Source organism: Pezoporus wallicus, unplaced genomic scaffold (genome assembly GCF_028554395.1).
Source record: "Pezoporus wallicus isolate ANWC-B61680 ecotype Strahan unplaced genomic scaffold, APGP_CSIRO_Pwel_v1 contig_3817, whole genome shotgun sequence".
Classification (NCBI taxonomy): domain Eukaryota; kingdom Metazoa; phylum Chordata; class Aves; order Psittaciformes; family Psittacidae; genus Pezoporus; species Pezoporus wallicus.
This window is the reverse complement of record NW_026635157.1, coordinates 12,770,606-12,785,558: the sequence shown is the minus strand read 5'-3', so window position 1 is coordinate 12,785,558 and position 14,953 is coordinate 12,770,606. Positions and strand designations below refer to the sequence as shown.

The 14,953-nt window shown below is 42.1% G+C and overlaps 1 protein-coding gene across 3 annotated transcripts in view; it reads left to right on the top strand.

The window, feature by feature from the left end:
* Nucleotides 1-480: 480 nt before the first annotated feature.
* TPD52L1 (TPD52 like 1) overlaps nucleotides 481-14,953 on the top strand; it is a 54,204-nt gene continuing 39,731 nt past the window's right edge. For 2 of the 3 annotated variants that reach the window (XM_057409337.1, XM_057409326.1), the window contains exon 1: nucleotides 481-558. In XM_057409337.1, the coding sequence (XP_057265320.1) occupies nucleotides 540-558 (19 nt within the window). In that variant the 5' untranslated portion in view covers nucleotides 481-539. Of the gene's footprint in view, nucleotides 559-1,201; nucleotides 1,306-14,953 lie in introns of those variants that run through there. The other variant, XM_057409346.1, reaches the window with a different exon arrangement.

The following is a 14,953-nucleotide window of genomic DNA, read 5'->3' as shown; positions in this document are numbered from 1 at the left end:
CAAGAGTCTGTGCAGTTAGGCAGTAGGCAGGGGAAGGGCCCTGAAGAGCATCTCCCCTTTCCCACACCTACCTCGCAGGCATGTTCCTCTTTACTTGCAGCCGCAGTAGATTTGACCTTGCCCAACGGGGCTTGCAGGCATTGCTGGGATTGGTCTCAACCCTCCCCGGTAGGCCTCAAGGGAAGGCCCCTCTCCCTGAAGGTGACGGCACCACAGGTCTCTGTCCCCGCGAAGGGCACTTCTTCGCTGTCACCCTCCGCAGGGCTCCCTGTTGCGGGGGTCCCTGCGCCCGCTCCCCAATGCCCCCCAACAGGGCCGGGCCTGCCTCTTACGTGAGGCGACCAGGGCGAGCCCAGGTGAGCGGCTCCGGCTTTGCCGGCGCCTGGCCGACAGGTGGCGCTGCCCGCTCGGCCCGGCCTGGCCCCGCCCGGCCCGGCCCGGCCCCCTTGGCGCGGTGGGGAGGAGAGCGGCCGGTAGTCTGTCGTGGTTGTTAGCGCTACGGAGTCGCAGGTCTGGCGGACAGCAGAGCCCCCAGTGTCATGGAGCCGCAGGCACAGGGTGAGTCTCGGCGGGACTGAGCCCTTCCGTGGCTGCCGCTTCCCCACCTCGGGAGAGGCTGAGCCTGCGTTGCGGGGAGAGCCTGAGGGCGAGTCGCGACCTGGGTATCGTCCGCTTCTCTGGCCGTGAGGGCTCTCGGGTGACCCGGTGGCTGCCGGCGCCCCGGGCTCGCCGTGCGCCCTGTCCTCCATCCCGCCCTGGGCTCCCTTTGGTTTTCCATATTACTCTACATGCTTGGGGTGCCGGTGTTCTCTTCTGCTGCCGCTGCTTTAAGCGTGTGACGGTCGAGTAGCTGGGATGCAACTTCGCGTTAAGTTAACCTCGGCGAGAGTGGGGTGTGCAGTTGGTCAGAAATAGAGCCGTGCCGGGCGGGGGCCTGACGGACCACCTCGGGATGGTTCGGGCGGACCCCCCGTACTGGCTCTTGCGGGGGCGGGACAGGACCGGCCGCACCGCAGCCCTAGCCTTGGGAGGAGGCTGAGCCGGACCACTGGCGCCGACAGCAGCGGGGCTGCAGCCGCGCGCCCGCCGAGCCCTCCGCCGGGGTCAGCCTAAAGCGGGGTCTGCTAAAGCGTGTCTGATGTTCTGCCTAACACTGCTGTCGTTAGTTTAAAATGAACTTTTTCTTTTGCAACAATTATGATTACGTTAGTTATTCACCTCTCTCTCTGGGTAAAGTTAACTGGCCTTCAAAGAACAGAAGGAACTTTTCACGGAAGGTTTCGATGATGTTTGGGTCAACCTAAGGTATTTAGCATATAGAGGTCTTGCTCTCCTTTAAGGTCTTGCTTCTGTTTTGGAATCATAGAATGGTTTGGGTTGGAAGGGAGCCCAGGGATCATCCAGTTCCACCACCCTTGCCATGGGCAGGGACACCTTCCACTAGACCAGGTTGCTCCAAGCTCCATCCAACCTGGCCTTGAACACTGCCAGGGATGGTGCAGCCACAGCTTTTCTGGGCAAGCTGTGCCAGTGCCTCACCACCCTCACAATGAAGAATTTCTTCCTAATATTTAATGTAAGTCTACCCTTTTTCAATTGAAAGCCATTCCCCTTTGTCCTATCCCTACATGCCCTTTTCTGAAGAACCTTTTAACTTGTCCACGCATGTTGTAAATCAACTGTATGAAGCAGGTAGTCCAAGTATTTCTGAGAAAGCAGGAGTTTTAGAAACCATTTTATGTCGTCTCTAAAATAGGGAGATGAAGTTAAGGGGGAGGCATATGCTTATTGAAACTAACTGACAAAATAGCTTTCCAGAATAGTTTAAAAATGCCTTAAACAAATACACATGTAAGAGGCAAATGTTGATTGCAAATATAGTTGTACATAAAGAAATACGGTGGGAAATTTGAGTTCATGATTCTTGTGAAAAAGAAAGCCTTTCCTGTCCTATCCTAATGGATACATAGCAGAAGCTGATTGGCAAAATAAATAGGTCTTTGGCTCAGTTCCCAGGGTTTTTAAAAGTCAGTTTTAAGATTATAGCATAAGACTTATTTAAACTAATTTTCCAATGGGAGCTCCTGTTCTTTATACAGGAACTTCATATGTGAAGGATTTGATAACTTGTTTTTTTGTAGAACTGATGGAAAGCAGTATCTGATTCTCATTAGCCAGATAGTGGTATATGTGCATGTGAACTTTCTACCGTAAAATGAATAAATATATTCTTAGTAGGTGTTAAAAATTCAAAACAATAAATGTGTTTTGCTAATGTACATTTTGATTAGCAACTCTGTTAGTACCACAGGTCTTTATTAAATTCTTCTTCTGGATGAATATGTATTGGCTAGTTAGAGACTATAAAAGCATTTTGTATTGCTTAATGTTATCTAATTAGGCATTCTTCGCCCTTCATTTTTCTGCATGCAGTGAAGGAGCTCAGGAGCATTTTTTGTTTGGTTTGGTTTTGTAATCTTAAACTTAGTTGACAGGAAGACAGATACGGGACTTTTCAAGGCTATACTCAGCTGAGTCACTTTTTTCTTCTATATCTCACCTGTGTGTTTTATTTCTACAGTTTTTCAGAACAGTTGCCCATTACCTAAAACAATCTTTCTTTGATACGCTAACAATACAAGCTAAGGTTTTTGTGGTCAGTATTTGCATGCCAGCAAACCTTTGTACCGAAAGGTCCCTCTTTCCTTCCAGATTTAATTTGGTGCATGCTACTGCAGTTATGGAGCTTGCTGGCAAAAAGCATTTAACCTGTATGTGTCTAATACAGTTGAATTAACAATTAAGTACCTGGCCAGAAATCTGAATTCTTCAACCCCATTATGTAATTTGCAGAGCATAGTTATAGCAGGTTACTAAAAGAACAGTAACAATTTGCTTGGGGGAAAAAAAAACCAAACCAAAACACTTCTAAGTATCTGCTTAGCAGGACAAATATGTGTGCATTTTAATAAGTTTATGAATTGCTTCTAAGGTCCCTTTAGCCCACAGAGAAATGAATTCTGAATGGTTTGTTCCAGTGTGCTTTGCTGGGGGATTCATTTGAATTGAAAAGACAAAGTAAAAGCTATAAATGCTAAAGCTCTGTTGAATTTTTCATATTTAACATATTAAAGATTTTCATCAAAAGTGCTTTTCTACATAATTGTGTTGTTTGTGCCATTTTACTTTGTCCTGAAGGGAGGCTATGCCTTTGGATCAATTTCACATATAAGAAATGCATACATGTAAATACAAAATGTAGATTTTTCCAGAGAAGGAAAATAGTTGTCAGCATTTTTAAGTAGCAGCATGAATCAGCCTTACAAATCTTAACTTAAATCTGTGGACATTAAGAAGTATTATTACGTGTAACTGTATCAAGATAGAGGTCACACCTAACATCGGGAGTTTCTGTGTCATTCAAGGCACAACATAGCATCTGAGCATCTGTCTGTACTCCAAAGACTGTGGAAATGAAATTCTCTGTTTTTTATCTTAAAGCAATAGAGAGTTCATAGGCTGAAATGGTATTACTGTTACACTGGAGTATATTGAATATGTCTTGCAGCATCCACACTAACTAGATGAGATAGTCTACCAGACAGAGAGTAATAGTAATTAATGTTAAAATTGTTTTCTAAAGAAATAACCATATGTTTCATGTTCAAAAAAAAAAAAACCAAAAAAAAAAACATCAAAAAAGGTAATAAAAATCGTAAGTTGTACTTCACATAAATTTTATCTTCAAGCCTCTGGGTGCATTTTTCTTCGATTGCTTTTTCCTCTTAATGGTACTAGAGTTAGTTGCTATGTTCCCAGGGTCAGCTCTACTTATGCTGGGGGCTAAAAATTCCATAAGAGCATATTTGTTTTCCTTCTTGTGGCTGTCAGGCGTTTTTAAAGTGAAGAGTCTGGAAGTCTGAAGAACAGTATTTCTCTGTGAAATATGGGAAGATCAGAGCTGTGTATTTGCCTCTCATCACACTCATTCTACTCTGGGTCTAGGTTAGCTGACTATCCTGTGTAGTCCTGCTTTCTAATTTAAAGCTATGAATGTCTCTTAATACTGTCTCTAGTACTGTGGATATCTTCATCTGATAATCAATGTGACTTCTAGCACTGAAGCTTTGCTTTTCATAGAATAATTAGGGTTGGAAAGGACCTTAAGATCATCTAGTTCCAACCCCCCTGCTGTGGGCAGGGACACCTTACGTTAAATCATATCGCCCAAGGCCTCGTCCAACCTTGTCTTGAACACTGCCAGGGATGGAGCATTCACAACCTCCCTGGGCAACCTATTCCAGTGCCTCACCACCCTAACAGGAAAGAATTTCTTTCTTATATCCAACCTAAACTTCCCCTGTTTAAGTTTTAACATATTACTCCTTGTCCTATCACTACAGTCCCTAATGAAGAGTCCCTCTCCAGCATCCCTATAGGCCCCCTTCAGATACTGGAAGGCTGCTATGAGGTCTCTATGCAGCCTTCTCTTCTCCAGACTGAACAGCCCCAACTTCCTCAGCCTGTCTTCATACGGGAGGTGCTTCAGTCATCCTCGTGGCCCTGATCATCCTCGTGGCCCTTCTCTGGACTTGTTCCAACAGTTCCATGTCCTTTTTATGTTGAGGACACCAGAACTGCACACAATACTCCAGGTGAGGTCTCACGAGAGCAGAGTAGAGGGGCAGGATCACCTCCTTCAGTCTGCTGGTCACGCTCCTTTTGATGCAGCCCAGGATACAGTTGGCTTTCTGGGCTGCAAGCGCACACTGCCAGCTCATGTTCATTTTCTCATCAACCAAAACCCTCAATTCCTTCTCCACAGGGCTGCTCTGAATCTCTTCTTTGCCCAACTTGTAGCTGTGCCTGGGATTGCTCCGACCCAGGTGTAGGACCTTGCACTTGGCATGGTTAAGCCTCATGAAGTTGTGTCAAGCTCCCTCTGGATGGCATTCCTGCCCTCCAGGGTATCAACCGAACCACACAGCTTGGTGTCATCGGCAAACTTGCTGAGGGCACACTCAATCCCACTGTCCATGTCACCAACAAAGATGTTGAACAAGACCGGTCCCAACACTGATCCCTGAGGGACACCACTCGTTACTGATCTCCAGCTGGACACTGAGCCATTGACCACAACTCTTTGTGTGCAGCCATCCAGCGAGTTCTTTATCCACCGAGTGGTCCATCCATCAAATTGATGTCTCTCCAATTTAGAGACAAGGATGTTGTGTGGGACAGTGTCGAACGCTTTGCACAAGTCCAGGTAGATGACATCAACTGCTCTACCCCTGTCCATCAGTTCTGTAGCCCCATCATAGAAGGCCACCAAATTGGTCAGGCAGGATTTCCCCTTAGTGAAGCCATGCTGGCTGTCACCAAGCACCTTGTTGATTTTCATGTGCCTTAGCATGCCATCCAGGAGAATCTGCTCCAAGATTTTGCCAGGCACAGAGGTGAGACTGACTGCTCTGTAATTCCCTGGGTCATCCATTTTCCCCTTCTTGAAAATGGGGGTTATATTTCCCTTTTTCCAGTCATCGGGAACTTCACCTGACTGCCATGATTTCTCAAATATGATGGCCAGTGGCTTAGCGACTTTATTCACCAGCTCCTTCAGGACCCGCAGATGGATTTCATCAGGTCCCATAGACTTGTGCGTGTTCAGATTTTTAAGATGGTCTCGAACCAGTTCCTCTCCTACAGTGGACGCAAGGTCTTCATTCTCACAGTCCCTGCATCTGCCTTCCAAGACTTGGGTGATGTGGTCAGAGCCTTTGCCAGTGAAGACAGAGGCAAAGAAATCATTCAGAACCTCAGCCTTCTCCAAATCCTGTGTAGCCAGTTCTCCTGAGAGCTTCCTGAGAAGGCCTACGTTCTCCCTGGTCTGTTTTTTATTTGCTACATACCTGTAGAATCCCTTCCTGTTATCTTTAATACCTCTAGCTAAGTTTAATTCTAACTGGGCCTTAGCTTTCCTTACCTGGTCCCTAGCTTCCTGGACAACATCCCTGTACTCTTCCCATGCCACCTGTCCTTGCTTCCACTTATTATAAGCCTCTTTTTTCATTTGAATTTTCCTCAGGATCTCCTTATCCATCCAAGGAGGTCTCCTGGCCCTCCTGCTGCACTCCCTTCTGGCTGGGACATCTCTCTCCTTTTGCAATAATTCTCCTTCCTTTTTTTTTTTTTTGTATGCAGTTGTAATTGTACCTTCCCCTTTCTCTGTTGTGCCCTCTCGGGGTTGTGATTCTTACCCTGGTAAAGCTTTGGTGTGCAGCATTCTGCTCTTTGCACTTTTACCTGCCCAGGTAGCTCAACCAGCTTCTTGCATTTCTAGTGTCTGAATGAGGTTTTGAGGCATCTCCTGTCCTAGCTGCTATTCTTATGGCTGCTCCTGACACCTGTTCTGCATCTTCTGCTAGTGGTGCATTGTAGCTGTAATAGCTTGCTGTGACTATGTATATAACTGTAAAATATTGTGGTGAGAGGTGTTGTTAGTTCAGATGTTAGACGATGGCAACTCCTCAAGGCCTGTGTCTTGTAGCACAGCACTGCTTTCCTCTGCTGCATGCAGCTGACATGTGCCGTCTGTCATCCTCAGGCCAGTTCCATCTGGCATGCGAGGTTATGGAGCAGAGAGGCAGCACCTAGGCACATGCCATTTGGCTGGAGTTTATGATCAGAAGAAAAGTGTTACAAGTCACGCCATTAGACCAGTGGCACCTCACATTTCACAGTCAGATGGTCTGAGGTCTCCCCTGTTGGGAGGCAGTAGTGAGGAGGTCTTGCATTCCTGTGATGTACAAGACTCGCCAAAACAGGGCATTGACAGCTTGTTCAGCATTCTCTCTCCCTTTTTCTCGTCACTAGCTGTTCACATAGTTACTAATATGGATATGAATCTGGATAGAGAGTTTATTTCATAGTGAAAAGTTGGGAATATGGAACACATAGAACTGTTGATTTCGTTGCAGCAGCCATGTGTTTTGGCCATCATGCCAAAGCACAGTCTTGCTGGAAAGCATCTTCCCTAGCCTCATGTTTGAGGTTTGTGGCTTTAGCAAGGAACACTGACTGTTTTGTTCTGTGCTCACCTTTCCCCTAAGGGCATAATAAAACTAGTAGTTTGGGGCTGGTTTAGTGTAATTGTTCTGTGCAAAGAAAATCCCTCTCTTGTTGGGTAAGTCCGTCAGCGCACAGTTTGGTCAGTGTTGATACATGTGAGAAAACAGGAAGTATGGGGCAAGGGGAACCTTAGTTTTTTTTTCCCAGCAGTAGCTGCTAGTTCCTTCCATTGTGAGTAATCTCATTTATATTCCCCAGCTATCTTTGCAAGGAGAGTGCCTGGCCATACATGCTTCTGAGGCTTCAGGTTTCAGTCGAGTTACCTGGGGGTTATGCGGTCTCCTTACTGTGCTCACTGCTGCTCTGCTATGGAAAGCAGAAGAGAGGACTTCACAAAGGGTCAGGATAATATTGAGATAATTGAACCACCCAGTGATAACCTGCGTATTTGACTGCATGGTGGAAGTCTCAGCTGCTCTGTTAATAAGATCGCATGAAGATGAGGTCAAGTGAAAATGGCGGGCTTGTAATTTATAATAGGATTCTTTAATATTTAACAGGAGTGCACAGTACTCAAGATAATTGCTCTTTCATCCTTTTTATACTAAACTGAGGGAAAATATATGCATGGAATGTGTTGCTGGGTATATCAGATTTTAAGCAAATAAATGTCTGAAATCAAATGCAGTGCTTCTGTTTTACCCTTTTGAACTTATACTGCTTTCAGCTTTATGACACTTGTCACAGGATGAAATTCAGTTTGCTGAGTCTGAGAATATTTGACTGATTTCACGCTACACATGAGAACTGAGACTAGAAGATGGTAGGATTTGGAAGAACTGTAAAAGAGAGACATCCTCTAGAATTTAAGGCCAGTCTCGTGAGACATTGTAACTTTGTCAGTTTTACAAACATGAAGATCTAAAATACAGAACATGCAAAACCAAACACATCAAACCCTAAATAAAGTTTTTAAATTCTTGCTCTATGTTTACTCCTGTATCTTCTTTTTTTCACAGGACTGCTGGTCTGAGTCCTGCTGTGAGGTAACACAAGTACAGTCTGAGTCTGCTCTCTGTCAGTGTTCTTAAGTGCATTAATGGGAAGATGAGTCTGATGATGCTGTTCTGCTTCCTAAATTGTGTAGTACAGTACAGAGATGCATGCAACTTTTGAGGTGCTTTGCTTAGGCTATGTGCTGCTTTGAAGTCGAGGATTGATGGCAAAAGACTACAGAGGTGTTGAAGTATGTTCTATGTGGTCATCTTTAAAAATTTAGATAATGTTTTATAGCTTGTTTTAGCATAGTCCTGTAATTTGGGTTTAGAAAGACTGTAGTCAATACTTCATTTCAGAAAGTGTTTCAAGGGTAAAATTAGGCCTGTCTAACTAATCAGAAAATACCTCTTGCGGTACTATATAAATATGGCATCTGGTCATGCTAGTTTTATCTGGTTTTACTGTATCTCATAGAAATGCACAGTTGCAATGCCAAATTTTAGAAATGTCTGCTGTAGTCATATCGCTGCTCTCTAAGCTGAGCATTTTGGCTACTGTGTTCTCTAAACCCACTGAGTACGAGAAATGATGAGAAGGGACTAATAAATGTGGATTCTAATACCAGATGTCACACCTCTCAAAACTTGAGAAGAAACTTCTTCTCAGTGAGGGTGACGGAACACTGGAACAGGCTGCCCAGGGAGGTTGTGGAGTCTCCTTCTCTGGAGACATTCAAAACCCGCCTGGACACATTCCTGTGTAACATTATCTAGGTGTTCCTGCTCCAGCAGGGAGATTGGACTAGATGATCTTTCGAGGTCCCTTCCAATCTCTAGCATACTGTGATACTGTGATATTAGTTGATTTGTTTGATTCTCTAGGACAGAGGTAATACTGCTTAGCCACCTTTGAGATTCATGGATCAAAATCATAATAGCAAACTGTTAGGCTATCATCATCATCATCATCATACTTCTGCATCTGTGGCCTAGTTAAGTGTCACAGGCAGGTAACTGTAAAAGGCACAGTCATTTAGCAAGTGCTTATACCACACTTTAACACTAAATTTCATTTTCTTTCTCTTGTGGTGTCTCTCATTCCTTCTCTCTTGCAGTTTGCTAAACCAAGTAGAAAGTCAACAGTGAGGATCTCTCTGCAAATGTTCTTCTTCAAAAGTGTAAAACAAATGCAAGAGCATGACATACGTAAAATGATACTGCCTCAAGTACCATCTTACTGTGATGATAAAGGTCTTAGACTGAGTCTTCCATTTTCCTTTTGAAGCAAGGAGGACTATCAGGAAAACTGTTTGTTTCTGGTTTTTTTTGTTAGTTTTCTGGGATTTGGGTTTCATTAAGTTGCCCTGGTATCACCGCTAATTTGTCTTAGCATGTGATTATCCCTGTGGTCTACCAAGAACCTAGTCACTAAAGTATTGTAAAGTAGTGAAAGTACTTAAAATATGTAAAGGAAAGCAGTCACTTTTAAACTTTGCTGTTCTAAAGGCAAATTAGACTTTTGATGTTTTTCAAAGATAATGGAATTTAAAGTACTTGTAAGAGCAACATATTCCTCAAAATGCAAACTCAGGAGTAACATTTAGTGTATCACAGGAAAAAAGGTTCTGGTGGTGCTTTTGGCAGAGAGAGATACAGAATTACACTCTGAAAACATTTTCTATATTCATGCAAGAATAAAGTGCCCATAGATATGGTGTTGGTTTTCCAAGTAAAAAGTGTACAAGATGTTTTTGTAGGAGGCAGTGCAGTTTATTTTCATGTGCTTTCTAGCTGAAAGGGCTACTTTTGTTTGCTGGTTAATGAAGTTGTTAGGACCTGATCCTAACTAGGTCCTGCTCAAACTCTTCTGAAAACCATTCTTTCTGTTTTTTTTTATTTCCCTTTGTGCAGCCTGATTTCTGACTGGATTTTGCTTTAACTTGTGAAAAACCCTTCCTCTTCAGCCATCCAAATACAAGCTGTCTCTCTTTAGTATTTGTGCCGCACTTCAAAATTGTATTTAATAATTGCCAAATAATTAAAATTACTAATTTAGAAATAATAAGAAAGTATGCAAAACATGGTTGAAAACTAACTATGTATGGAGTGGATTTAAAAGGCTATATGATTTATATTCTGTAAATGTTTATAAATTGTGGCTGAAGGGAGCTGATGCTCTCCATGTTTGCCTCTTCAGTAACGGATTAGGTTTTTCTGTGTTTACCTGTTTGTTCAAGTGCTCTTTTTTCACCAGTTTCCTCGCCAGGAAATTGCCTTGCCACCTGGGTGGAACTAAGGCAGTGCAGATTTGTGGTTACAAAAGGTTGCTCATAACCATCTTAAAGTTTTAAGATACCTTTGCACAGTTTCCTTGAAATAATTGTATTCTTTGTGCTTTAGGTGGATTTAATAATAACTTGTCCTGCTGATGCTGGCTAGGGCATTTTAGGTGCTTATCTAATTCCTCTTTCTATGTTTCACACTGTAATTAAAATGTTCTTAACTCCACTGAGAAGACCACAGGTCACTCTGGAAAATCCTAACATATTTTTCGAGAATGATATGGAGCAAATGTGTTTAGTTAGAATACTTTTTGAAGGCCTTAAATGCATTGTGTTCTTTCTCTGCTGGATTGATGCATGCTAAATTTTCATTTAAAAGTGATCAGAGATAGCTGTATTTAAACACAACCAGATTTTCCTTATAGACAAGTAAAATGTATGTGCATTACAGAGTTAGAGGGGCAATTATGCCAGGAACAGAAGATTATCTTCTGCTCGAAGTATTTTAATAGGCAGATGGCAGCTATTAACTTATTACTGTGGGAGGAAGGAATCAAAGTCATAATCAGGGAGAATGATGTTTGTCATGTAATTAAGCTATCCAACCGCTGCTGTACACTGCAGAACCAAGAAAGCCATGTGGTCTTGCAAGAGTAAATCCTTCAGTTGTGGTGTGGGTCAGGTGGTGCAGAAGCTTTGATATCTAAGAAAAGAGAATGGTAAAGAAGGAAAAATTACTTGAATAGCCTGATTAAAAAAAAAAGAAAAAAGGCTGCTGAATAATGTCATTCAAATAAACTGAATCACAGTGTGGTTTTGTTTTTGAAGATTTAAATAAGGGCTTTGTAGAGTTAAATAACAGATACTGTCAAGAAACTGGAGGTCAAATACTACAGGTAGAGGGAAAAATATGTCTCCCCTTGAGGTTTTAAATTGCTTCAAAAATAGAAAAGCATAGATAATGAGCAGTATAGATGTAGTCTGCATTAAGCACAAGGAATAATGAAGGGTATGTAACAATAATAGTTTATACCCATTCAAGAGAGAGTCAAAGATGGGAACTAGATTTAGACCTAGATCCAGAATTAGAGGCTGCTCACTTGTGTCCAAGTGTGCACAGAAATATGGAGCATGAACACATCCTGAAAGAGGAGCAGCGGTCTGCTGGTCGTAGTTATGTGCTGCACATGGGAATCAAGGGCAGGGATAGGGTAAAAGCAAATAAAATTTTTTAACAATTAAGTTGAATAGTGATGAAGATGTGAATGGAAGTTATTAGCAGAGATGCAAGTGTTTATTTTGGGAAAGTTCATTGTCATCCTTATTAAAATCTTGTTATGTAAGGTAGTAGAAGAGCAAAGAAAAGACAAGAACTGTCTTGTGCTCTCGTTCTAGACCTTCTTAAGGTACAGATGTTACAATACATACGGTAACAGACTGGGTAATTGTATGGATTAGAGGGTTAAGTGATGTTCTTGCCACTGCATGTGATCTAATGAAACCTTAAGGGTGTAGGACCTCATGCCATGTGCTTAGCTAAACCCCTTCCTTCTCTTACCACTTGGCCTGCCATCAGTGTGTCCAGAGCAGCTGTCAGAGATGCTAACACTCTTTAGTTCAGGGCTTATCTTCCTACAGATTTTCAAGCAGTCAAAATCCACTTTGTGTCAGCTGCAGTTCTGGGTGGTATTTGAAGGTAAACCAGGGGCCTCAAGGACTGAGACTATACGGCGTGGCTGGAAGTGCCAGTGTCTGTCTCCTATTCTGCTAAGTAGCCTCCACTCCTGCAGCACAGCCATTTGTGTAACTTAGGCCAACTGTAGAGGCATGCCTCCTGTCTTCAAACCCTAGCAGAAGGAAAGGCCAAGAAACCTGTTTCTATGGGAACAGATATCCAGGGCCCTATACCCCAGATGTCTCCACCCACAACCTCACCAAGCGAACACATTTCTTGGTAATGGCATGCTACAAAACTCTGAGTGGGCAAAGCTACAAAATTAATGATGCCAAAAACTCTGAAGGCCTTAACATGGAGCATAACGTTAAGAGCAGAATCATAAATACCTCATTTCACAGTTCAGAGTGCAGGCAAAAAAAAAAAAAAAACAACAAAAAAACCCAGGGAAAACCAAATGAAACTTTAAGCTGAACATGTCTGGTTGGATGGTGATGTTTTGATTGAGAAGTATTTTGTGTGGCCTGTGTCCAGGGAATTTGTTACTCTAACTCCATATTCCAGATTTATCAGAACAACCCACCACAGCAATGAATACCTACCTGTAAGGCAGTGCCCTTGCAAGAAGTGAGGTGGCACAAATTAGAGCTGCTTTTCAATAGATTTGGAGTATTTCTTTTAACAACTAAAATTGAGTTATATTTCAAACAAAAGACCTGTGCAAGGGAGGACATGGCCTTTATCTCTGGTAAAACTGATTGTTTTCAAGTAATATTAATATAAGTGAGCTTTATTTTCATTGGTTTTAAGTGTGTATGCGATTGTGTTACAGGTAGATGCATCCAAGAGTAGGTCAAGTTTGTTTAGGGAAACCTGGAGGAAGTCTGTACTGTCAGATGATATCCCCCTTAGGAAGGCAACAGTGCAGGGGTACAAAGTAGCTAGAATAAAGAATTTGTCATGTACCCAGTTATAATTGTTTCCTGTGTATTTTCCCTAGTAAGTTTACAGAATCCAAAGTGACTTGTCTGCCTTACATATTAAGATGGCCGGATAGATGTGGGAAAGAAAGCAACCTGCTGGCTGCAGCGATTTTGCTCATTTTTTAAATTAGACTTACAAAGATCTTGTTAGTTATGTGCTTTATTATCTAAAGAATACAAGTTATAGCTACTTTAATAATTTCTTTTTTAAATAAAAATATAATTTTATCACTTCTTGCAGCACAGATACTTTGTTGGAAGTTAATTGTGGAGGCTTGTCAGTTTAATTATACTGCTGTTAGATTGCTATCTAGTGATACACTTTTGCAGCTGGCTTTAGAAAAGTACAATAAACTGATCCTTTCTTAGGAAGAAAAGGTTATTAAATCCTGCCATTAAATTTCTGTGATTTTGATTGTGAAGTAGATGTGTGAACTTAATTACAGAATTGGTGGGATCTCAGTCACTTCTACCAGCTGAGAATGGGGCCCAGGGTGCCTGTCTATTCTGAGATTAGAAAAACGTACCTTTTTGTATTTTTAGTATGAAAGGGTGGGTTTAAGAAATGTGACTGACAACTTCCACCTCTGACTGCCAGCATTTCCATGTCATAGTTCTTATCTTCCCCTGCACTGCTTTTTCTCTGGCCTGATTATATATGATTTATTCCTTCATTTGTTTTATGCAGTCTGTTGCAGTTTCTAGAGTACCTTATTTGTAGAGAACAAGTTTCTTTTGTGACTCAGTGTCATCCACTTTCTCATTGCCTATTATTCTATCGTGACTTCATCTTTTTTCTCTTTCTGTTCTGCCTAAAAAAGGAAAAAGAGATGATAACCCTTCCACTTGTGGCATCTTTTTCTTACCCTTGACCTCATGGAAAGTTGTGCATAATGATCACTAGAAAGCACAGTAAGTGGTACAATACAGTCATTACTTTCAGTATTGACATGATAGAAAGAAGCAGCTGCTGTCTTTAAACTGTTACATTTCACAACAATTGCTTTGAATTTCCATAGCTACAGCTTAGAAAGCAATGTCACCCTTGTCTTCCCCAGGCAGGCAGCATTATTATTTTATAGAGAGACCTAGCTATAGAATAAAATGCATAAGATTGTCTTGCATTTCTGGACATTTCAGATAATTATTTTATTTGGAAGATCACTTCTTGGATTGAAGTTTGGTACATACTCTTAGTAAATTATATATTTTATTGATATGTTTGCTTACCATGACTGCTATTCTCACTTACATCCACTGCACTTCTGCTTTTGGGATGATTATCAAGTTCCTTGCCAATGTGTATGGCTTCTCGGTGCAGCGGTCAAGCTGTGGAGTCTGTTTTCTGCCAGTTATTTGTGTGCAGATTGTCTCTCTTCACAGACATAGATTGGCATCTGTGTCAAGGGCTTCTGGGGGAAAAATAACATATAGAGATCCTCAGCGTATGAATAATTTCTTTTGATTTTACTAAAACAGTTTAAATAATTAGCACACTATGACTGAATGTTTATCCAGGAGATTCAAATAAGTGTTCCTTTGTTTGGAAACCTGCCAATCTATCTCATAGCTGTGGATAGATTTACTAATGGCTGTTTTTTTCAAGGGTTAAGAGTTGGAATGGGAAGGCTTAGGAAAGTCCATAATGAGCTGCTCCAGGACAACTGAGGCCGCTTATTCTGAGATGGTAGACATGTCCTAGACCTCTTGAACATCCAAAAGCTGTTCTCCCTCTCTCTCTTTGACACTACCCCTGACCCAAACTTTACTTTTACGAGCATGCAGGTAGAACTGTTTCAGTTCCCTGCACATAAAACGGTTGGTAATTTGACAGTAATGATTCTGACCATTCATGTACTTGTGGCTTCATAGGGAAAACTAATTTAGCTATTGGAAAATGTTTCACTTTGAAATTTTATGCTCCTGTATTTTGTCAGAAGGAGGCTT